This window comes from Elephas maximus, chromosome 7 (assembly GCF_024166365.1).
Source record: "Elephas maximus indicus isolate mEleMax1 chromosome 7, mEleMax1 primary haplotype, whole genome shotgun sequence".
Classification (NCBI taxonomy): domain Eukaryota; kingdom Metazoa; phylum Chordata; class Mammalia; order Proboscidea; family Elephantidae; genus Elephas; species Elephas maximus.
In genome coordinates, this window is record NC_064825.1 from 125268265 (window position 1) to 125292527 (window position 24263).

At 53.7% G+C, this 24263-nt stretch overlaps 1 protein-coding gene across 3 annotated transcripts in view; it reads left to right on the plus strand.

Annotated features, from left to right (window-relative positions):
- Window positions 1–24263, plus strand: part of INCENP (inner centromere protein) — a 30384-nt gene that overhangs the window by 446 nt on the left and 5675 nt on the right. Inside the window, exons 2-15 of one of the 3 annotated variants that reach the window (XM_049892196.1) lie at window positions 2933–3083; window positions 3935–4048; window positions 5226–5980; window positions 11527–11578; window positions 12067–12124; window positions 12243–12342; window positions 13420–13471; window positions 13852–13969; window positions 14040–14174; window positions 14696–14707; window positions 20247–20356; window positions 20432–20552; window positions 20947–21069; window positions 22480–22697. In XM_049892196.1, coding sequence (XP_049748153.1) covers window positions 2944–3083; window positions 3935–4048; window positions 5226–5980; window positions 11527–11578; window positions 12067–12124; window positions 12243–12342; window positions 13420–13471; window positions 13852–13969; window positions 14040–14174; window positions 14696–14707; window positions 20247–20356; window positions 20432–20552; window positions 20947–21069; window positions 22480–22697 — 2108 coding nt within the window. In that variant the 5' untranslated portion in view covers window positions 2933–2943. Of the gene's footprint in view, window positions 1–2932; window positions 3084–3934; window positions 4049–5225; window positions 5981–11526; window positions 11579–12066; window positions 12125–12242; window positions 12343–13419; window positions 13472–13851; window positions 13970–14039; window positions 14175–14695; window positions 14708–20246; window positions 20357–20431; window positions 20553–20946; window positions 21082–22479; window positions 22698–24263 lie in introns of all 3 variants that reach the window. The other 2 variants (XM_049892197.1, XM_049892198.1) reach the window with 2 other exon arrangements.

The window sequence follows — 24263 nt, forward strand, 5'->3', positions numbered from 1 at the left end:
GGTAAGTGTCCGTTGACTTGGTCGTGCAGGAAGCTCGAAACTGCTGGAAGATTTGGCGGAATCATGCCTTCTGGCGTTTCTGCACAGTTAGCCCCCCTCCCTCATCCGCCTGCAGTTGAGCAGCATTTTAAACTGACGTTTCCCGGGCCGATGCTCGCCCTTATCTTGTCAATCCCCCAGCACGCTTGCTGTCAGCGGTTCAGTTCCATCCAGCCACGGTGGGCTTCGGGTGGCGGTGGCCAGGGACCAGACTAGGCGCCTGTCTTTCAGAGGCCGAAATCTAGGAGGCGGCATAAGCACAGTTTAAATCCAGGCTGCACGCCTGACTTGCTGGGTGACTTTGGTTTAATTTCCTTTGACTTCAGTTTCCTCATCTGTACATGGGTGTCCTGCAAGGCTGTAACCAGAATTAAAGGAAGTGATGCGCGGCCTGAGCATGGACTAAAAAATAGGACTCAGTAAATGGGAGCAGCTTATACAGCATTACCACTGAGATGTGAACAGGGGAGGCAGAGGAGGGCAGTGGCAGCCTCTGATCTGGTGTGAGAGAAGTTGCCAGGGGCAGACCAGGGAATCGCAGACAAGCTCCCGCCTTTCTTGGTAAGGTGTTTGGGCACTGGGTGTTGGGCGCTGGTACTCTGAGTCTGTGCACAGGCTCCTAGACAGGCTGGCGATGAGGTTTTTGCTGCTCACCCCAGGAGCCCGATTCTTGGTACACTGAGTCCTTTCTCAGAGTCAACTCTTAGGTAACTTAAGGGGACTCTTTTTAAATGGTCAAGCTGAGGTCTCTTAAATACAAACTTCCCCCGTGCAAGAAGCTCAAACACTTTATTGGACTTTGTGAAAGAAGCTCTCACCGGAACTGCTGTTTCAAATAAATACTTAGAAAAAAAAAATTCTGGTAAGCTGTTACTTTTTGTAGCCCCTCTGTGAACCTTCGTTTTGATTTTGGCTACCTTAGAGAGTTGTTCTCTTTGCTGACTTTGCACTGGCGCCTTGCACTTTGCCAGGGGTCTGTCTGCTCAGGGGGCAGAAGAGCTGGGGGGAGCAGAAGGGATGGCATTGGAGAGGGCCATGCCCATCACTGTGGTTGGCTGCAGAGCAGAGGTCTCCATCCAAAGTCTCTGTGATCCTGCCCATGTGACTGGGCCCTGATTCACGCTATCCTTGCCCTGGGTGCTGGCACTTTGGAGGCAGATGGTGTGCTCTAACATGTTCATAATGAGCTCTTTTAGTGTCCCCGTGTGTGTGTATGTGTGTGTGTGGGGGGGGGGAGGGGGGCAGGGTTACCTGTAGGATGGTTATTTCTAGGTGCAGAGATTACAGGTGGATTAATTAATTTATCCAGTATTTTTTCTGTGTCAGGCTCTGAACCTTCAGTGATAAAGAAGACAGACAAGGGCTTCGCCCTTGGGGAGCACATGCTGAGTAGACAGAGATAGGCAGTAAGCAGGCAGATCAACAATAACCCAAGTGTCATGCGGAGAATTGAAATAAAGAGGTGGGATCATGGCAGGTGGGCTACTTGAGTTTGGTGGTCAGGTTCGCCCAGAGGACCTGAAATCCAAGTGATGAGGAATAAGCTGTACAAAATAGGGGACAGAACATTCCAGACTGAGGGCAGAGTTTGTTCGAGAACAAGGGCTAGGTGCCCAGAGCAGAGTGAGCAGGGAAAATCAGTCCAGAAGTCCCTTGAGACTGTAGCCTGACCTGGTGTTAGGCTCTCTAAAAGCCCAAGGGGTCATTGACTTATTCCTTTCAGGACCTTCTGTCTTAGGTGGGGAGGCTGAACTATGTGTGTTTCTCCTCAGTTTTGAAGGTATGGACCACTGCCATGGCATGAGACGTGCCCTTCATTTTTATGGCTTACGACTGACCACTCACCCATTCATTTGTTCTTCTATTCATTTACCCACTTTGGATATCTATTGAGCCTCAGCTATGATTATTGGAATGTTTCGTCCTTTACTGGGGTTGCTATGTGATGTAGTCTTAAGGAGGACACCCACCCTATTAGCTTTTTAAGAAATTAAGAGAAAATTGGTTTTGTGCTTCATCCCGCCCAATATCTGTAGACAAGTTTTCTCAAAAATAAGGTATTGCCTATCCACTCCCCCAGTGCTTCCCCATCTGTTTTTAGGGCATTTCAGCTCAAGGGAGAGGGCTTGGGAGGATCCTTGGAGTAGAGCATGTCTCTGGAACCCTATTTCCTTACTGACCCCCTTGGAATGCAGAACCCCTTCTGTTCACTGGCATCTTAAGAAGGCAGTTGGATTTGATGTTCTTTGGCCTGATGTCTGCGATTAGGTTGTGTGTAGGCACAGGGTGGCCGTGTCTCAGCCCTTACGTTCCTGGCCTGGAGAGTCTGCAGGCTTGGGCAGGTGGAGAGGGAGCCCGTGGGGGTTGCCGTTTCTCTCTGATGCAGAAAGGCAGTTGGCATTGCCCTGTCACCTTAATTCTTTTTCTAGCTCCTTTGTGAACCTTAGTTTTGATTTTGGCTTCCTTAAACGGTGCCCTCTTTGGATGGAGACCTCTGTTCTGCAGCCACCCACAGTCATGGGCATGGCCCTCTCCGCTGCCTTTGGTGTAACGGGAGGAGAAGGCCATTTGTGTAAGGGGGACCGTTGATATCAAAATTGACTGGGAAATGTGGACTTATGGGGACAGCTGCGCTCTTGTGTGTGTGTGTGTGTGTTTGAAAAGAGTGTGAGTAGAAAGGCCTTTCTTTTGCAAAGGTGAGGAGAGTGGATTGGTGTTTGGAATTCAGCAGCTGGGAAGTGACTGTGAGCAGGGAGGGGCCCTACTCCAGGTCCTGGGTGTCTTGCGGTACTGGCAGGTAGGTGCTGCAGGTGGGGCCTGGCAGACTCTTGCCCTGGAGAAGGCTCTGGTCCCATCCCTGAGCCGTTGTGACTCTTGTCCCTGCCTTCACCAGACAGTGCTGCCATGGGGACGACAGCCCCAGGGCCCGTTCACCTGCTGGAGCTGTGTGAGCAGAAGCTCCTGGAGTTTGTCTGTAACGTGGACAATAAGGACATGGTGTGGCTGGAGGAGATCGAGGAGGAAGCAGAGCGCATGTTCACCAGGTGAGGGCAGGGATCTAGGGGCGGGGCTGCTGGGGGTGGCCTGGTTGCTACGGCCTTGGGGACACAGCAGCCCCACTTCCCCACCTGACAGGCAGGACAGACAGCCTGTCCCTCCTGAGTGCCGGGTGTGCTGGGGGCCCGCCCTTGTGTAGCGGGAAGAGGAAGGAGATGCCTGGCAGCTGATGGTCCTGCCAGGGCAAGGACACCAGCACCTGTCACTGGAGGGCAGACGGGCCTTCTGACGTGAGCCTCTGGTGGCAGTGGGAGGAAGTACAAGCCTCTGCCCTCTCCTTCCCCCTGGTGCCCCCACTCCTTCCTCTTTGCCCAACCCTTTCCCAGAGACCCCTCATGCTGCTGGCTCCTTCCTCACACTTGGGCCCCTACTCTCACCCAGGGGTAGCCTAGGGTGGGCCTGGGGTGGGTGGGATGCAGATAGGGAGGAAGACTGATAGGGGGATGCTTAGCCTCTTCCTGGACTTCCTTTCTGCTTCTCCCAGCAACACTCATGGCATCCCTGTGCTTCTGGGTCTCTCATTGGACTCCCCCTTCCCTTCTTGTGATTTCCTTCAGACTCTCTGCCCTGTCCCTCTAGGTCCTTGGCAGATTCTGTGACTGGGTCTTGGGGTGTGGGGCTGACAGAGACTTGCCCAGAGCCTTTCCCCCCTGCATGTCTGCAGGAGGAAGCCCAAGTGCTGGGCAGGTGACTTGCACCTGGCCTTGGGGAGCTTCTCTGGTGCCAGTCGCCCTAGCTTGGCTGCCTTGTCAGGAAATGTGGGCGGGGGGGGCCAGGTGGGGGTGGGGGCCAGCAGCTCCCAGTCAGCTGCCAGCATCACCCTCCTTGTATCAAACAGAGAATTCAGCAAAGAGCCCGAGCTGATGCCCAAAACGCCTTCTCAGAAGAACCGACGAAAGAAGAGACGGGTTTCTTCTTTCCAAGATGAAAATAGAGACCCAGTTCGGAAAAGGTAGGAGGAACCGGAGGCCACCAGGAGCTGGGGCCAACTGAGTGGGCGGGGTCTGCCGAGGCTTGGTGCCCACTGGGCGAGTTTGATTCCGCAGGTGTTAATTGGGAGCCTGCTAACAGGAGCAGCCCCTGCAGGGGTGGGGTAGTAGTGGTATCACGTGGGTCACACTGAGAGGCAGGATGCTGGTGGAGGGGGAATTGAAAGCGTGACCCAAGACCATGGAGTCAAAGTGTGGCTGCAGTGTGCACGCATGCATGTGTGTGTGTGTGCGCGTGCGTGTTGGAGGTGGGGCATGTTTGATCTGGGCCTTGGAGGATGGGAAGGACTTACAGAGGTGAGAGAAGAAAGAGAAGCTGACCTTTGACTTGGGTGAGAATGACCAGAGATGTGGACCAGGCAGGTTTGTTCCCAAACTCTTGCCGCTGCTGTTGTTCTGGTGCCTTATAGGGGTAGCTGTGGGCTGCAGTACCAGGGCAAAGAGGCTGGATCTCGGGGTCAGGCAGTCCTGGGTGTAAATTCCAGCTCTGCCCCTTTGCAGCTGTATGCCCTGGGCTAATTTTCTGCTGGTCTGAGCCTCAGTTTCCTCTGCAGTAGGATAACGACACCTACCTCTCAGGGCCATCTCGTGGATTAGGAGAGCACGTGTAAAGTCCCCAGTGGGGTGCTTGGCACAGTGTGACCTCAGTCACTGGGAGCTGTCTTAGGGACAGTCCTTTCATAGGTATGAATTTAATCTTCCCAGCAGGACTGGTGTTATACCAGATTCACAGGTTGGAAGACTGAGGCTCAGACAGGAGTGGCTAGGGGTCACCTGGCTAGAGGTGGCAGAGCCTGGACTATACCCAGATTTTCAGCCTCCAGGCTCCCCCTGCTGAGCTGATGGCTCATGGTAAGACTGGTGTGCCCCAGATCCGTTTTGGGGTGCCCCAGCCCTGCTGGGAGCCCTGGTGGCACAGTGCTTAAGTGCTTGGCTGCTAACCAAAAGGTCAGCAGTTCAAACCCACCAACAGCACCGTGGAGAAAAGACGTGGTGATCTGCTCCTGTAAAGATTATAGCCTAGGAAACCCTACAGGGCAGTTGTACTCTGTCATGTAGGAATTGACTTGATGGCACCCAGCAACCACAAGCTGCCCTGCTGGGCCGCTGCCTCAACCTCTGCTCTGCCGCCTCCAACAGGTTATCCCGCAGGAAGACTCGGAGCAGCCAGCTGAGCTCCCGGTGCCTGCGCAGCAAGGACAAAGTGGAGAAGCTGGCCACGGTGGTGGGGGAGAACGGCTCCATCTTGCGGCGGCTGACCCGTGCTGCCGCTGCGGCAGCTACTGCGGCCTCGGCTGCTTCCTCGCCCACCCCTGAGTCCCCCACGACACTGACCAAGAAGCCCAAGAATAGCCCAGCCCAGTGCCAGCTGGTGCCCTTGGTGGAGATAGGTGTTGGCGAGCGCCAGAGTGCCGAGCAGTACCTCACCCAGATCAGGTCTGGCCAGGCTCCGTCGCAGGCTCCAGCCTCTCAGGGAATCCTAACATCAGACGAGGAGTCGATACCCAAGAAGCCAGAGGCCGGGAGACTGGAGTCTGTCACTGTGAGCTCCCTGATGGCCACCCCCCAGGGCCCCAAGGGCCAGGGGGTCGGGGCAGGGCGGTCGGCGTCCAAGCTCAGGATTGCACAGGCCTCTTCTGTCCCACACGACGTGCCTAGCTCTCCAGACTCTCCATGGCAGGAGCGGGTGCTGGCTCCTATCCTGTCAGATAACTTCTCAACACCGACAGGCTCCCAAGCGAACCCACGGCACAGCCTGATTGCCCCGGGCCCCCAGGCCTCACTGGCCAATAAGTACTCCGTGGTGGCTAAGCAGGAGAACACCGTCCGAAGGTCTAACAGAAAAATTGCCAACAAAGCCACCAAAGAGCCAGCCGTCTCTACCCGTATCATCTGTGAGTCAGGGCTCAGCAGTGGGTGGGGGTGCTGTGGGTGGTCCTTGCTGCCCCACTCAGCTGGAAGGTTCTGGGGGCATGTAGCCAGGAGCTGTCCATTAGAACGTTCTACGGTGGTGGCAGTGTCCCATATCTGTGCTGTCCTATACGGTAGCCACTAGCCACATGTGGCTGTGGAGCCCTTGAAATATGGCTAACGTGATTGCAGAGCTGGATTTTTAATTTCATTACATTTTGCTTAATTTATATTTAAATAGCCACACGTAGCTCATGGTATTGTATTGGACAGTGCCAATCTAGTCCAGTACTTTTGTTTTCGCAAATGAGGTCCAGGGAGGTGGCCACAGTGGCCGTGTGGTTGATGGCCGTGTTGAGGCTTGAACCTGGGTCTTTGGACTCAGGGTGAGCGTGTTCCACCCCTTTTCCCCCTCCCACAGAGGCACACATTCACCCTGTTGTGGGCTGCCTCCTGTCAGCAAAACTGGGTTTGGTCTGGAGATACGAATTCTCGTCACAGCAGGCCCTTTCTGGGGAGGCAGATGACTGAGTACCTGATAAGAGGCAGGAGGGGGAGAATCAAGGCGATTCCGGAGCTCGCTCGCCTGGGTTGAATCCCAGCTCACCTGTTTGCTTGCCCTGTGACCTTGGGCAGGCTATGGGAGCTTCTCTATGGGCCTCAGTTCCTCATCTGTTGACTGGGGACAATGATAGCATCACCTCCAGGATCCTTGTGAGGTTTCTTCCGTTAATGCCCGTAGGGTGCTTAGACAGGGCCTGGCATGTAGGAGGGCTCGGCGATGTTTGCTGGTTTTATTGTCATCAGATCCCAGCTCGGGACCGTTGCCCCAGTGGGAACAGGTAACGGAGCTCTGAGAGTCAGGGCCGGCTGCATGGAGGGGTGGGGTCTGAACAGGATGTCTCGGCTCTTGCAAGGTGGAAGAATGTGGGGAAGGTATCCCTGCAGAGGGAATGGCTTGTGCAAAGACCCGGAGGCATGAATCAGTGAGTGATGGTGTGTCTGGGGCCCCTTGAGGAGCTTGGGCTCCATCCCATTGAAGCCAACGATGTGGCCAGTGACAGGTCTCAGAAGAGCCCTGGCACTGTGGAAAATGGCCAAGTGGAGGAACGGGAAGGAGGCAGGGAGATCAGGGAGAAGCTGCCATCAGGGCAAAGGCAGTAGGGCTGATGGAGGAGATGGGCCCAGCTCTATGTCCACGTTTGCCTGCGCTTTAAGATTTATAAGCTAAAGGGTGGTCTGAGTTGGTCCCCCTGGCAGCACTGCTAGCCTGTGAGGGCTTTCCCACTTTCGGAGGGAGACAGACGGATGTAAGGCAGTCACAGAGCCTGTCAGCTGGGAAGCTGAGCCTTGAGTCCCACATGTTTTATCTGGGAAGCAGGCTGCTTCTTGAGGAACCTCGTGGAGAGCCCCAGGGTGGGGCCTGTTGGCAGGTGGGAGCAGTCACCTTGGTAGGTTTCTCTCTGGCCCCTGCCAAGTCATACTGCCTGGGGAAGGCCTGCTCCTAGCCTGCGCTGGGACTCAGGGGCTTGGGAAGATGCAGCCTGGGCATGTGCAGATGTGCAGCGTGGCACACTTCCCGTTTTGGATTCTCGGAAGGGCCTGGATGGTTCAGATGTGCCCCGGAGGTTTCCTGAGGCCTGAATCAAATCCAGGAAAAGCGTGGAAGTGGCAGGCGAGCCTGGAGCAGCAGAGGAAGGACAGGGCAGGGTTGGGAGAGAAGCTCTAGACCCCTGTCCCTGCTTTTGGGACAGAATTCCCAGGGGTGCAGTGGTTAAGAGCTTGGCTACTAACCAAAAGGTCGGCAGTTCAAATCCACCAGCCAGCCGCTTCTTGGAAACGCTACGGGACAGTTCTGATCTCTCCTGTAGGGTTGCTATGAGTTGAAATTGACTAGAATTGACTTGACAGCAACGGGTTCCCAGATCTGCTGCTCTAAGCCTTTGGTTGCTTGTCCCCTTGGCCCCACCCCTCCACGCACTGACCCTGTCTGTCTGACTCCCAGCCCAGTGCTCAGGTGGAAGGAAGAGGGCAAGGAAGGAGGCACCAAATCATGGAGGGTAAGCCCTGGAGCCTCACAGATCGTAGCTGGGTGCCCTAGGGCACACCCCTTCCCCCAGCCTCGGCTTCCCAAGCTGTAAAAGTGGTCAGCTGTGCCTCGAATGGGAATGCAGATAAAGTGCCCAGTTTAGTGCTCAGACGGGGTACATGCTCAGTGAATCTCTGAGAAAACCAAACGGGGTAGAACAGGCTGCATCCTGGAAGATCGGTGGAGGTGTGGCCAGGCTGCCCCTGGTGAGGCGCTGCAGGGGTGTGGAGTGACAGGGGAGAGGGGGCTTCCTGGAAGGCTCTCCTGAAGCTCAGGCTCTGGGGCTCGGCTGGGTGGGCAGCTCTGCGTGGGGTCTTTGTTTGGGTTTCCCCAGGAGCAGCCCTTGAACAGGGATTCAGTGCAAATCTTTAATTTTGGAGGGGAAGGAAATACCTACAGCTAGAGAGTGAGGAGGAGTCCTGGTGGCGCGTTGGTTAAGTGCTGGCCTGCTAACCAAAAGGTTGGTGGTTCGAACCTACCAGCCGTTCAATGGGAGAAAGATGTGGCAGCCTGCTTCTGTATTTATTACAGCCTTGGAAACCCTATGGGGCAGTTCTACTCTGTCCTTTAGGGTCGCCATGAGGTTGGAATTGACTTGGTGGCAGTGGATTTGATTTGGATTTGGGGAGTAGGCATGTGAGACCCAGAAGAGAAGCCTCCAGCACAGAGCAGGCACGCTCAGTGGCTCCTGATGCCATGGGGAAAGCTGGGGATACCCACGTGGGGTTACCCCTTGGGGAGAGGGAGCTGCAGGGTGGGACATTACCCTCTGCACCTGTGGCCAGTTGCCCAGAGAGGGCCGCAGGCAAAGAGATGGGTGGGGCAGTAAGTACACTGGTAGGTGGGTGGGCTCTGAAGTGGTTGGGCAGCGGGCAGCTGCTTCACAGTTTCCAGGGTCTTGATTTTAGGCGAGATTTCTCCTTGGGTTCCCCCAGCTACCTCCCTGCCTGCCGGATTGGCACTGAAATCTGAATGGTATACTGGGACCCTGGCACTTAACATTCCAGAGAGATCCTGTGCTGTTGGAATTGTCGTGTGGTCATCCTCTCACCCTGAGCATCAGATTCTCTTCTGCCCCTCGCCAGCGAGCACTTGAGTAGGGCCGGCGAGGCCTGGGAAGATGATGGGAGGCATAGCTTCAGGCCACAGACCCCTTAAGTGGAGGCCTTCTCCAGCCATAACCGCCAGCTGGGCCCCTGCAGCTGCTGCTCCTCACCCCATACCCGGCTTCTTCATACCTTGGAAGGTCCTGGGTGCACTTGTCTCTGTGGCTCTCCCTGTTTGCTACTCCAGCTTCTCTATCTTCCCTCTTCTCCTTAGACCCATGGGTGCCCTCTGGTCTCACCCGGGTCACTTCCCCAGCCTCACCTCTGGCCAAGTGTCCTGGGGCTCAGGGTGCTCTAGCCCAGCCAGTCTTCTTTCAGTTTCTAGAGAAAGCTACACTCTTTCCTGCCTCATGGCCTTTGCAGGTGTTGTTCCTTCCACCCAGACCAGAGGTTCTTGGCTTTTCAGTCCCAGTGCCTGCTTGAATTAACAATTACTGAGGACCACAAAGAGCTTTTGACTATAAGGGTTGTATCTGTTAGTATTGACTGTATTAGAAATTAAAACTGAGGAATTTAGGAAGTATTAATTTATTTAAAAAGAAAAATAACAAGCCCATTATATGTTAACAAAGATTTTAATTTTTTTAGACAGAAAAGTAACTTTTTCAAAATAAAAAATTCAGTGAGCAGACTGGCATTACTCTACATCTTTACCAATCTCTTTAATGCGTGGTTTAAAAGAAGACAGCTAGTTTCTCTATTCAACCTGTTGTATTCTGTTGTTTGGCTTGAAGCATATGAAGAAATTCTGGGTGCACAGATATGTAGTTGGAAAAGGGAAGAGTATTTTAATAGCCTTTTCAGATAATTGTGCATATTCTTTGTTTCTACATCCAACTCAACTAGTGATAGATGGGTCTTTTAGCCACGTGTGATCATGCATTGCTCATTTGGAAAATACTGTTTTACTGAGGTGTTGACTTCCAAATGTCAACATACTTCATTATATAGTATCCAAAAAAAACCTCACATTTATTTCCTGATCTCATCAGAAAAGTCTTTAGGTATTAAGAAACTGTGAAGTTCGTGGTGGTGGAGACACATTTTTCAAAATTCTGTTTTTGGCTTGAAAGTTCAGGTTTTCTTTTTCTTTTATTATTGGGAACAGATACCATTAGTTGTTTTACTTTAAGTGACAGGCTGACTTCATTTGTTTTTAGAAAATGAATCTGCCATATACCCAAGACTGAATAACTGCAGTTTGCCAGCCATTCTTTCCATTAAAAATAGCCTGTGAAAAACAAACAAATGGCTAGTTTAGCTGGCAACTCAAGACAGTCACATGAGTGCTTTTCACGGAGACTTTGGTGTGTCACAGAACAGTACTTTGCATACTTCCCATTTTGTCCCACAGAATATTACAAAGACACGTGCTCACATTTAGACTTAATGAAATGAATACTTTTTATCCCTTCATCAAGCACATTCTGAAGTGAAACTGGACATTTTTTTGCTGTGCGTATGTGATGGGGAAGAATGCATTGGCTACTAGTACAGTTTGATGTCACTGCCTTGATGTATGTTAACACACTGGCAGTTTTACCTACCATTGCTTTTGCAGTGGCAGTATAAATGTCGACACAGTGAAAAGGGCAAATAATATTTTAATATTGTGGTGAAAATAGTTATGACCTCGTGACTCCCCAGAAGGGTCTGGGGGGCTCCCAGGGGTCTGAGAATACGCTTTAAGAACCAATGGCCTGGACATCCTTCTCCCTCCCACTCCTGCCCTTTTGCCTGTAAACTCATTCTACGGGTCTGATCCCCCAGATAGCATGCCCCTCCCCCCATTCGGGGCTTTCAGACCCCTCTGCTCTTTTCTGTCACCCCATGTATCACAGTGTTGTTTATAGGATAACTCGATGATCGTTATCTAGACCTAGTATTGGCTCTGTCAGTTCTAATTACCACTGCATCCCCAGGGCCTGGCGCAGGGCCCAGCACATAATGGGCACCCAGTGAATGCCTCTTCAGTAAATAAGCTGCTTTGCATCTGGCCACATGCTAGGAGCTGGGGGCCTGGAGCTGAGTCAGACATTGTGTCTCTTCCCAAGATACTCCCAACCCAGTGGAGGAGCCACTAGGAAGTAGCAGGAGATGTGAAACTGATAGCTCCATTGAGTTAAGGATGCTAGGAGCCAAGGAGGTGATGAGGCTGAGTGCTCAGAGCAGTGGGCAGGGCCTCTGTCTGGTGAAAGGAGGGGGCCATGTGGTAGAGAGGGCGTGGCCATGGAAGAGGAGACACTGCAGGAGCCTGATTTGCTGGATCTCTCAGGATAGCACCCGGGGTGCTCTGGTTGGTTTGGTTAGCTTCTTTTGTTTGTTTTCCCCTTAGGTCACAGTTACCTGGAGAGGCTCCTGAATGTCGAGGTGCCCCAGAAAGTCACGTGAGTTCAGTTCTGGGGCTTGGCAACCTGCCCCGGGGTTAGCACCAGGGATCTGTCCTCCGCCTGGCTGCACATGGGGCTCCCCTCTCGCTTTGGAGCAGAGGGCCAGAGCTTGGGAAGGAGGAGTGGGATGACTGGGCAGACCTGCTGGCTTGGCTGGCCCAGCGGAAAATGGGGAGTGGCTTATTGGGCTGAGAGCAAAGGTGGAGCTGGGGTAGGGCTTAGCTCCCCTGTCAAAGCTCTGATGGATGTGAGACGAGCTGGATTTAGATGCAGACTTCCTCGGTTTCCTAGTGGCTCCAGGGAGCGACGGGCTTTGGCGCCTATGCTTCTATCCTCCTTGGGGTCTGTGGGTTTGTGGCTCAGGCCAAGCATCTGATGTGGACCATGCCTGGGTCCCTACCCTAGGGGCTGGTGGAAGGGCTCCCTGTGGGGAGGTGTCTGGGCTCGCTGGGCAGTCCTGCTAATGCCTCCTGCTTTCCTTTCAGCTCCGAGCAGAAGGAGCCCAGTTTGGAGGCAGAGCCTGTGGAGGCTACGGAGCTGGAGGTGAGGAGGGTAGTCCAAGGAAGAGGACTTGGGGGGCTTCGAGCTCGTGCCCAGCACCACACTGGTCCTGGACCTTGAGTCCTGGGTGGAGTGCCCTAGAGTCTTGTTTTTCCCACAGGCCCCCAAGAATGGAGGGAGGACCTCATCGCCCCATAATGCCACCGAGATCGCCATTAGTACACCCGGCGGCCAGGAGTCACCCTCTGAAGGACAGCATGGTGAGTCTTCCCCACCTGCTGTGCACAGATACCCACAATTTGCTTGCAGCCTCAGCCTGAATTTCTCTCTGGGGCCAAGGAGGCCCCATTTTTTGGCCCTATAGGTAAATGAAACCCAGGAGGTGTATCGACCTCCTTTGCATCTCTAGGTTTTATCTCCCCCCTTATGGCTGGAGCTGCTGCTGAGTGCCACGTGAGTGGCCCTGGCTGGTAGGGCAGGACACTGGAGGGGCCTGAATATGTTAGGGCCTTGAGCTGCATGCCAAGGGGCAGCGGGCAGAACCATGGCCGGGGGGCCGGACACCCGGCCTCTGTCTCCATTTACCTTTGACATCACAGGCCCTCTCCTCTAAAGAGAGCAGGGAGGAGTGTGCCCCAGAGCTGGGCAGAAGGGCCACGGGCTCTGGGAGCTGGTCTGTAGCCCTACCAGGCTGCAGGGGTGTCCTGGAGTCTTTCTGGGAAGGGCACTGCAGCTGTGAGGTCTCAAACGTGGCTGCCCCCATCTTTACGATGGGGTCAGGGATGATGGCCAGCCAGCCCTGCAGCTCCCAGGGTTGGTGCAAGGACCTGTGTAGTAAAGGAGGAAAAAGGGCCCAGGGGAGTGATTTTTTCCAGGGGGTGCTTCTTCCCAGCAATGAAACAAAACAGATTGACGCCTCAGCCCGCCAAGCTGACTCTGCATTGGGAGTCTTGTCCTCTCCTGTCATGTCAGCACCAGCTGAAAGGGCCAGGGTGCGAGTAGGGGTGACCTGTTAGCACATGCACCTGTGGGAATGCTTCCACCGCTGCAACAGGCTACACACAGCTCTCACTGTTAGAGGGGGGCGGGCCCCGGGTTGGGGCAGCCTCGATTGGATGGTCCTGCCCTTCCTGTCACAGGGGCTGGGCTCGGGGGTGAGGGCTGTACGGGTGGAGGTAGCATGCTGGGCCTGGTTGCCCACAGATTTCTTGAGGCCAGTCAGTGCTGAGGCTGATGCTTTTGCCACTGGCCACCCTGGTGTCCCTTCCCCAGCCCCTCCACCACCCCTGTCCCGCTGCATCGTCCTTGTAGCCTCCCCTAAATTGCTGTCTTCACAGAGGCCAAGACTGAGCAGACAGATGGGCCCATGGAGCCGCCTCAGAGTGCCAGGTTTGCATCCAGGAAGGGGAATGTGGGTGACTGTTTCAAGGGCCCCAGACAGGTGTGAACCTTGATGCCAGGCTTAGGGCCCTCCACTACCTCAGCTGGGGAGTGGCCTCGGGTTCTGATGTAATGAAGCAGGTGGCCCACGTGTGCTGGCCTGGGAGCTGGCCCTGCCCTTCTGTGTCCTTCTGCCTCTGTGACCTTGGGCTGGCTACTTCCCTTCTGATGGGGCAGCAGAGGGCCAGTCAGGGAGACCCCACCTCTGGAGTCCTATGAGCTGGGCCCAGTTTTATTCACAGGTGACCTTTTGTGGGGCGTGATTGGGGCTCCAGGAAGGGGCTGGGGTTGGTCTACCCGTGACGCTTCTGCCACCTGCACCCTGGCAGGAGGAAACGCAGCTACAAGCAGGCGGTGAGTGAGCTGGACGAGGAGCAGCACCTGGAGGATGAGGAGCTGCAGCCCCCCAGGAGCAAGACCCCTTCCCCACCCTGTCCGGCCAGCAAGGTAAGCGGGCACCTGCTTCCCTGAGTGCCCTGGCCTGGCCTGCCGAGGCCTGACCCCGGCCCGTCTGCAGGTGGTGCGGCCTCTGCGGACCTTCCTGCACACTGTGCAGAAGAACCAGATGCTCATGACCCCCACCTCCATGTCCCGCAGCAACGTCATGAAGTCCTTCATCAAGCGTAACACGCCCCTACGCGTGGACCCCAAGGTGAGGGAGCCTGCTCCCCAGGCCAGGCTTCGTTTGAGCTGGTGCAGTGTGGTTGAAGGCCCCATCCTGTACCCAGGGTGGCTGGGAGTAGTCTGGGCAGAGGCAGATGTGGCCTGGCACTGGTCAAGAGCCAGCCTAAGCCTCTGTGACCGTGGGCTGTCCTGACATTTGGGGATGTTGTCCTGACCTGGGAGCCCTGGACTGCAGACTCTAGGCATGGCCGGCTCAGGGTGACCCTGGGTCTTGAGCCCTGGTCTGAAAGTTGCAGAACCGACTTAGCAGCCTGTCGGCACTGCCCACCCTCCCCACCCCGTGGTGGTTTGAGTGGTTAAGGTGAGGGGCACACGCGGACATGTTGCTCTGGGGGCTGAGGGTCAGCTGAGATGAGAGGTGGTGTGGTGCCATGGCAAGCGCCCAGCAGGCCTTGAGCAGACTCGCTGGCACAGCCAGAGTGTGACCGCTTCCCAGGATGTGCCCAGCCCAACATTAATTGATGGCTTTTTCCTCCTCTCCCTCCACAGTGCAGCTTTGTCGTAAGTAAAGCGCTTTCCTATCCTTGTAACATAGCTCCACCTAGCACTTACCCCTGTAGCCTTTCCCTGCGTAATTGATGGCACCTGTAGAGATGCTAACACTGGGTGGTGGCGCTAACGAGTGATGGGGGGTGGGAGGTGTATAGAGTCGCTGGGAGGCTGGCTGAGGTGCCCGGACATCTGGAGCTGGATGTCCCCCTCTGCAGAGCCTGGCCTCTTTGACCTTGACCCTGCTCCCAGGGGGATGGATCCAAAAGGGGGTGTGACCTGCAGCTATTCACCTGGGCCACCGCTTGAAGTGTTCTCCACAGCCATCTCCCAGCAACCAGCTTCCCCGCAGGGTCTGTGGGGCTGTGAAGAGAACAGATGAGTTGTTTCTGATCCCCAGAGCCACTGAGATTTATCAGGCCACCAGCTGAACTATGCCTTGAAGTGGCAGAGCCATAGGGGATAAGGAGGTCTGGGTCTGAACGGTGGTTGGTGGTGGGGTCTTGCTGATGATGGTGTAACTCAGTGGTAGCCTCTGGGAACCAGGCCACTGTTCTCTTCGCAGATACCTCAGAGCTGAGCTGAGCCAGCTACCGGCCATGAGTGAGGAGCCGTGGGGAGCTGGTGCCTGCACAGCCTGTGCTCCTGGCTCCCTGGGGTCTCTGCACTAGTTGCCAAGGCTGCAGCCTGTCCATCCCTTCAGCTCCCACAGATGCTCTGAAGGGATTCCCGCTTGGCCATACAGGGATGCCCTGTGCAGCGGGGAGGGCTTCTGCCTCCAGCCAGGGCAGAGCAGCATTGTCTTGGGGCTGGCAGGTGGGAGGGGCTCCCAGCAGCTGGACAGGCAGGACCTGACCTTGTAAGGGGGTTGGTCTCTGGGTGGCTGAGGTGGTGGTGGTGTGCCTTCCAGTGTGTCAGTAAATGGGCCACGCGGTTTTACGGCACCTTTTCTCCTGCCAGGCCCCTGCTAGGCACCTGGGCCCACAGCAGTGAATGAAACCCATGCTTGCTCCTCCCATGAGGAGAAGCGTCATGCATGCTTCCACCCAGAGACCGAGCAGAGCCTTGCAGCCTCATAGTGATGAACCAGAGGCCTAAGGAGCTGCACTTCCCTCCTCTGGGGAGTCGGGGCCCTTGGACGGGGCATCTGGTGGGCATGGGGCAAGCCTCAGTTAGGAGACCAGGGGCCTAGGAAGGGCGCAGGGGTAAACACGGCAGTTCAAATCCCAGCTCCTGCCTAGGGGCCCTGGACACATTTCTTAACCTTTGGTCCTAAGTTTCCTCAGCTTCTTCATAAGGAGGCCAGTGGTTACTTCACAGAGATTTGATAAGCCAGAGAGTAATGTGTGCCCAGCAACTAGCACCAAGCTTGGTGTGAAGTGACCATTTGATTGGTGGCGGAGAGAGACTCTGTAAATCTTTACAGATGTAGACCGCCGTATTTTTCTCCCGAGGAGTGGCTGGCGGGTTCAGACCTCTGACCTTTTGGTTAGGAGCTAAGTGCTTTAACCAGTGTGCACCAGGGCTCCTAATTCATTCTAGTGATGTGTTTTATTTGGTGTATTTACATTTAATGTTATGTTTGGATTTAGGTCTACCATTTTATTATTTGTTGTCTGTTTGGTTTTTTCTTGTCCCCCTCCCTTGCCTTTTTTGAGGGTTATTTGAACATTTTTTAGTACTGTGTTTTTAATATTATGATTTTGACTATATCGTCTCGTGGAGTTGTGGTGTACTAGGCATTACTTAAGGAGCCCTGGTGGCGCAGTGGTTAAAGTGCTCCACTGCTAACTGAAAGGGAAGGTCAGCAGTTTGAACCTACCAGCCGCTTTGCAGTTGAAAGATGTGGCAGTGTGCTTCCGTAAAGATTTAAAGTCTTGTAAGCCCTGTGGGACAGTTCTCCTCTGTTCTAAATGGTTGCTATGAGTCAGAATCTACTTGATGGTAACGGGTTCGGTTTTTGTGTTTTTAGCCTTTTCACAGTCAATTTAGAATCACTATCTCACCAACTGAGTTGGAATGTAGAAACCTTCTCCTGACATAGTTCCCTTTACTCTCCCCACCATATGCTGCAGTTGTCTTATACGTTAAATCTACGTGTATTGACTACACCATCAGACAATGTTGTAATTTTTGTTTTCAACATTTTAAAGCACTCAAGAGGAAATGAATATTTACCCAGCTGTCTGCCATTTCTGTTAACTCTCACTCATTCCAGATGTTTCATGTTTCCTCCTGGTATCATTGCCTTTCTGTCTGAACAACATCCCTTAGTAGTTCTCTCAGAGCAGGTGTGCTGGCAGCGGGTTCTCTAGTTTTCCTTCTACCGAGAATGTCTACTTCACCTTCACTTCTGAAGGATATTTTCACTGGCCTTTGAGTTCTAGGTTGACAGTTCTTTTCTCTTAGCACCTTAAAATTGTGCGCCTCTTCTGTAGGTAAAGTTTAGGCCACAAGTTCCAACCTGTCTCCCGTGGAGTGCTGTTCCAATGTTACTTCAGATTTCAAAGTCTGCGGTGATGTTTGCACCTGCCCTGGGTGTGCACCCATCAGGGCGTAGGTTGGGACCTGGAAGTGCGCTGTTAGTTTGGTCCTCACAGTCTTTGGTGTGATAAATAGGGTCAGGTCCATACAGCTGCAGTTTGGGGCTGTCTCAGTTATCTAGAGCTGCTACAACAGAGCCATGAGATGGCTTTCATCAACAGAAGTTTATCTTTTCACAGTTCAGGAGGCTTGAAGTCCAAATTCTAGGTGCCAGCTCTAGGGGAAGGTCCTTATCTCTTCTGAATTTCTGCTCATAGGCAATCTTCATGGAGCTTGATACCTCTCTTCCCCCACTTCTGCTTGCTTCTCTGTACCTAATCTGTTCCCTTTTTTATCTCAAAAGAGATTGACTGAAGACATACCCTATACTAGTATTGTCTTATTAATGTGACAAAGAAAACCTGATTCCCAAATGGGGTTCTTTTTTTTTTTTTATTTCTTTCATTCAGTGTTTTCTTTAATTAAATTTTTATTGTGCTTTAAGTGAAAGTTTACAAATGAAATCGGTCTCATACAAAAACTTATGTACACCTTGCTATATACTCGTAGTTGCTCTCCCCCTGAGACAGCACACTCTTTCTCTCTACCCTGTATTTCCATGTCCATTCAGCCAGATTCTGTCCCCCTTGGCCTTCACATCTCCCCTCCAGGGAGAAGCTGCACACATAATCTCATGTGTCTGCTTGATCCAAGAAGCTCACTCCTCACCAGTATCATTTCCTATCCCACAGTCCAGTCCAATCCCTGTCTGAAGAGTTGGCTTTGGGAATGGTTCCTGTCTTGGGCTAACAGAAGGCCTGGGGACAATGACCTCCAGGGTCCTTCTAGTGTCAGTCAGACCACTAAGTCTGGTCTTTTTACGAGATTTGATGTCTGCATCCCACTGCTCTCCAGCTCCTTTAGGGATTCTCTGCTGTGTTCCTTGTCATGGCAGTCATCGGTTGTAGCCGGGCACCATCTAGTTCTTCTGGTCTCAGGCGATGTAGTCTCTGATTTATATGGCCCTTTCTGTCTCTTGGGCTCATAATTACTTTGTGTCTTTGGTGTTCTTCATTCTCCTTTGCTCCATGTGGGTTGAGACCAATTGATGCATCTTAGATGGCTGCTTGCTAGCGTTTAAGACCCTAGACGCCACTCTCCAAAGTGGGATGCAGAATGTTTTCTTAATAGCTTTTATTATTCCAATTGACCTAGATGTCCCCTGAAACCATGGTCCCCAAATGGAATTCTAACTACAGTTATAGTAGGATTTACAACATACTGTTTTGGCTACACAATTCAGTCCATAATGGAATAAGCCCAGGAGTTTGCAAACAGCCTGATGATATCATTTTCCCAATCTCTCCAGTACTTTCTGGTTCGCTGGGGCTTCCCCCTCTGTCCCCCAGCCAGGAACCTGGGACCTGGGTTATCCCGCTCGCTGCAGGCTTCCCTGTCTGCCTTCAAGGTCGAGTAGCGAGGAGACAGAGAAAGAAGAAAGCCGCAGGGTTTTACGCCAACCTTTTGGGATCACAGCTCCCTAGACTGGAGAGAAAGGTTCTCCTCCTTCCATAGAGCTTTGACTCTTGTGGGTCCTTCTAACTTCCACTGCCACCGTTGTCATAAGACTGCTTGTGGGGTGGGGCGTGAGAGAAAGGAGAAAAGAGAGAAAAACAAATATGGGATTTCTGTACTCTCTGTTAGAAGTTCTCGTCTTGCTTCTTGAGCCAGAACTTGACGGCTTTCCTGGAGTTTGCTACCTGACCCCTTCTGGGTTTTGGGCTGCATTAAGTTTAGGCTGGGAGGAAAAAATGGAAAACTCCTTGGCAGCCAGTAGTGCTTTGAAGTCTAGTCTTCTTCCCTCATCTGCCTGCTACTGTTTGGTTTTCAGAGGCCTCAGATGGTGGCTCCATGCATTCTATTCAGGTTTTATAGCCACTTTGGGCAGGAGAGACAGCGCAGAGTGTTTATCTTTCTTAACTGAAATTAGAATCCTAACTCTCCATCTTTAGGAGGGTTTGATTACTTTGGGGCCGGATTTCTGGGTGGGAATGTACCTTCCAGAGGCCAGGGGAAGATGAACAGTGACCACTGTGGGGAGAGCAGGGCCAAAGGGTTCTGGGGAGAGCCAGGTGGGTTGGAGGGGTGGGGCCCCAGCCTGGGCCCTAGCCTCCACTCACATCCCCTGGCCATTCAGGTGTAAGGCACCAGTCTTGTCTGGGGCCAGGGTGGCCTTGGAGCCCCCATCTGTCTCTGCTGGTTGTCCAGTGCTATGGCCGTACCGCCGGGGCTTTCTTGGCCTGCTGAGGAGGGTGGTCCCGGCATGGTTCTACTGGACAACCAGCTAATACTTTAAAAAAAATTCTTTTTAAAATTGCTAGAGTGACATAGCCATATCCTAGGCAGTCTGGAAAATAAAAGGAAAAAAATAACCACCCCTGATCTATCTTGCCACTTTAAAGCGACCTCCCTTGGCATTTGGCTATATTTTCTTTTGTTCCCATTTTCTTTCAACTATCATAGCTGATACAGACGAAAGAAAATATATATGTGTGTGTACACGTGCACATTAGAAAGCATAATAACGATCTAACGCTTGGGTATCTGCCACCCTGTCAATATTACATTAATCTTACTTTCAGAGCTGCCTTTCCCAATCTCATTCTTTGTTCTCTTTTCAAAGGCAGCTTTTACATAGTTATCCTCGGAGCCCTGATTCTTGTGCTGTCTGTGGCTTGGCTGGACTCAGTCAAGGGCACTCATGACTCAGGCCCTTGGGAGGCCTTTGGATCTCCTCGGGAGGAGAAGCTGAAGCCCCAGGACTTGGTCCGGGTGGAGTGGAGGGCATGTTTAGGGGGCAATGCTGCTGCCTCTAAGTGGATGAGAGTGATAAGATGCTGCTGCTGCCCATCTGGCTGGGGGCTGCTGGGTGACCGCTGGGCAGCCCTTTGGGTTGGGAGGTTGTCTTGGGCTGGCTGTGTCCCTAGCCCAGCACTAGCTTTGTGTGCTCACGCCCCACCCTCCCCAGGAGAAGGAGCGGCAGCGCCTGGAGAACCTGCGGCGCAAGGAGGAGGCAGAGCAGCTCCGCAGGCAGAAGGTGGAGGAGGACAAGCGGCGGCGGCTGGAGGAGGTGAAGCTGTAAGTGTCCCGGCCCCAACCGCTGCTCTGCCCCGAGTCTCGGCTGGGTACCCCATGACGGCCCTGTGCCCGCAGGAAGCGTGAGGAGCGTCTCCGCAAGGTGCTGCAGGCCCGGGAGCGGGTGGAGCAGATGAAGGAGGAGAAGAAGAAGCAGATCGAGCAAAAGTTTGCTCAGATCGATGAGAAGACAGAGAAGGTGTGTGCCTCGGGCTGATGGGCGGCCAACTTTGGGGTGGGCTGCACCCTGGGGGTAGCCAAGCAGTTCAGATCTGGTGGCCTGCAGGTTAGGCCTGGACCCCTGGGGAAGTTATGGGTTGGATGCCCAGTATTTCTGCCCCATGGGGCCTGGAGTCCACTCTGAGTCCCGTGGGGGGTTGAAGGTCTTGGCTCGTTCACCCAGCAGCCCTTTTTGAGTGGGTGCTCTGACGCTTCCGGGCAGGATCAGCTTCTGGAGCCCTCTGCCCTGGACTGTGGGGAAGGAGCGGGTTTGCTGGGTGGTGGGTGGCCTGCCACGCACAGTTCCAGACCCCATTCTGCAGGGCTGAGTGAGCAGGAGTGCTCAGTGGGCACATGGGGCGGGGGCTCTGCAGGCCAAGGAGGAGCGGCTGGCAGAGGAGAAGGCCAAGAAAAAGGCAGCGGCCAAGAAGATGGAGGAGGTGGAGGCACGCAGGAAGCAGGAGGAGGAGGCGCGGAGGCTTAAGTGGCTGCAGCAGGTGCGAGCGCAGGTGGGCAGAGGGCTGGGGCGTCAGGGAAGAGGTGGGGCAGGATGGGCTGTGATGACTGGGGGCCACCAAGGAAGGTTCTGCTGGGCCAACCCTTTGTTGGCTTGATCTTGGTGAATTGCTTTGCTTCAGACCCAGAAGGAGGTCCAACAAAAGCTTCTGGGATGGCGACGGTAACAGTGACCTGCCTTCCATTTTTTGTAGCAGTGGCAGTTTGAGGGCTAAGTGCATGGACTCTGAAGCCTGACTTTTCTGGGTTCCAGTCTCAGCTCTGCCATGTATTAGCTGTGTGAACTTGGGCAGGTTACTTGACCTCTCTGTGTTTCCATTACTTCCAGTAACAGTGGTATCTTAGTTATCTAGTGCAGCTGTAACAGGAGTGCAAGTGGCCAGCTTTAACAAACAGAAAGTTATTCTGTCACAGGAGGCTAGAAGTGTAAATATGGAGCGCTGGCTCTAGGGGAAGCCTTCCTCTGTTGGCTCTAGGGGAAAGGTCCTTGTCTCTTTTCAGCTTCTATTCCTTGGTTCCTTGGTGATCTTCGTGTGGCATAGCAGCTGTCATCCCCCGTCTCTGCTTGCTCCATTGCTTGTTTAATCTTTTATACCTCAAAAGAGATTGACTTAAGACATATCCACACTAATACTATCTCATTAACACAACAAAGAAAACCCATTCCCAAATGGCATTATAACCACAGGTATAAGGGTTAGGATTTACAACAGGTGTTTGGGGGACACGATTAGATCTATAACAAGTGGTAACTGCTTTATAGGGTTGTTGTGAGGATTAAATGTGTTAACACACGCGAAGTATGTAGAATGTTGCCTGGTGCTTGGTGAGTGCTGTGTACGTGTTTGCTGTTAGTATCCACACCCTGAACGCTATGTCTGCATGGTCATCCTGGGACGGTCAGTCTTACGACTCCAGGGCATACCAGTCTGTCATTAGGGGCTGGTATTACTTAATGGCTAAAATTTATTGAGTATTTACTATGTGCCAGGCGTGTTCTAAGTGTGTTACATGTCTAAACTCAGCAGCTCCATGAGGTGTAAGTATTGCTGTTCCCATTTTATAGGCAAGAAAACAGGCCAAGGGTTAAGTGGCTTCCCTAGTGTCACACAGCTGGTGAGCCTGGCCCTAGAGTTTATACTCTTAACCGCTTAATAAAAGAGGTTGTCACAAAATGCCGTCTCAGGCTGATTGTGGAGGTTTTTGCCGGGCCTTGTGTGGGGTGTTCCGTGGCTCAGCCCTGCTGGCCTCTGATGCTGGCTGACGCCAGAGGGGTCGGGCTGCCCTGTGGGGCCGGCATTCCACCCTCCCGCCAGCCTCCCCTCCCCACTGGATGTCTCCGGCCCACGCCTGGCCAGAGGCCCTGACCTTGCTCTCTGTCAAAACCTCAGGAGGAAGAAGAGCGGCGCCACCAAGAGCTGCTGCAGAAGAAGAAGGAGGAGGAGCAAGAGCGGCAGCGGAAGGCCGCCGAGGCCAAGAGGCTGGCCGAGCAGCGGGAGCAGGAGCGGCAGCTGGCCGAGCAGCGGGAGCAGGAGCGGCAGCTGGCGGAGCAGGAGAAGCGGAAGGAGCTGGAGCGCAAGAGGGAGCGGGAGCGGCTCCAGGCCGAGAGGTGAGGGCAGCCCGAGGCCAGGCAGGCGGCCCACTGCCCACAGGTGACCCCTGCCATTCCACCGCGCCTCCGCCCTGTGCTCCCGCGTCTGTGGGGATGAGCGAGCCGTGTAGCGAGCGGCTGCCCGGGTGCAACTTGTATCTTCACTTGGCGGCTTGCAAAGAAGGGCAGGTTTTTCTGGGCTCCAAACCCACTGCCCACAGCGGGGGCCGCCTGAACATGGTGCACATTGGCTACAGGGGACTTGGGGCAGTGGGCAGGTCAACGGGGGCTTTGTCTTGGTTTTGCCTTCAACCACCTGTGCCAGCCCCTTTGGTTCATTTTTTTCTTCAGTTGACGTGGGGCAGGTTGCGCCAATGTTTCTCAACAGGGATACTGTTTGCATTTGAATCGGGAGAGTTTTTTGTGGTGATGTTGGTACACTGCAGGACTTGTAGTATTCTTGGCCCCTGCCCACTAAATGCACCTCCCTGGTGATGATGACAATGCAGGTTGTCGCTCTCCCCTGATATTTCCAGACCGTTCTGCAGTGAGAGCTGTGGGCCAGATGATCCCTGAGTCTCCAGACTGGCAGACGCAGGGTTTTCTGCAGTAAATAGGAACTCCACCACGAATCATACAGGTGTAGCTGGGGCCTACCCTGTGCCTCTTGTGCTGGACCCTGGGCTGCAACCCACTTACTGCTGGCAGGAGATACGTGGGATCCTGTGCCCGTTAGTAAGGAGCCCTGGTGGCACAGTGGTTAAGTGCTCAGCTGCTAACGGATAGGTCAATGGTTCCAACACACCAGCTGTTCTGTGAGAGAAAGATGTAACAGTCTGCTTCTATAAAGATTATAGCCTTGGAAACCCTATGGGGCAGTTCTAGTCTGTTCTACAGGGACGCTATGAGTTGAAATCGGCTCAAGGGCAACGAATTTGGGTTTTTTTTGCCTGCGTGTAGTCAGAACACTATGCCCACGTGGTTGTACAGACACACAGACATACCTAGACCCAGGCCCAACAGCCACCCTCTCTCCCGCTTCCACCTCCCAGGATGCACACAGGCCAGGAAGGCTGGGCAAGACTTTTGTCTGTGTCCATCTTTATGGGTGGAAGAGTTGAAGACAGAGGGTCGGACAGGGCGGGGCTTCGTTAATTGACTGGCACAAAGGTGGCCCTGGTCCTGTGGGCTGAGCCAGAGAGAGGAGCACTTGGCTGACTTTCCTTGGCAGTAGGAGGGGAAGACGGGGGGGGTGGTGACTAATGTGTTTTAGGACTGGACGGGTGTTGGCAGTGCCAGCAACTTTGTGTGGAATTGGGTGATGGTGATGTGGCTGCAGCCATTGTTGGGCACGGTTCCTTGTTGAATCCTTGCCTGAAGCCCCCTCTGGGGTCAGAACCATCAGCTCTGTTTCACGGAGGAGGAAGCGGATTGAGAGATGTTAAATGACTTGTTCAAGGTCATCAGCTAGGAAGTTGTGGAGGTGACTCCAAGGCCGATGAGCAGCTCGGAGCCAGTGTCTGGCCTGCAGGGTAGGATGATGCTAGCAGAGCATTGCATTTGTATCAGCTGGTGCTGGGGAGG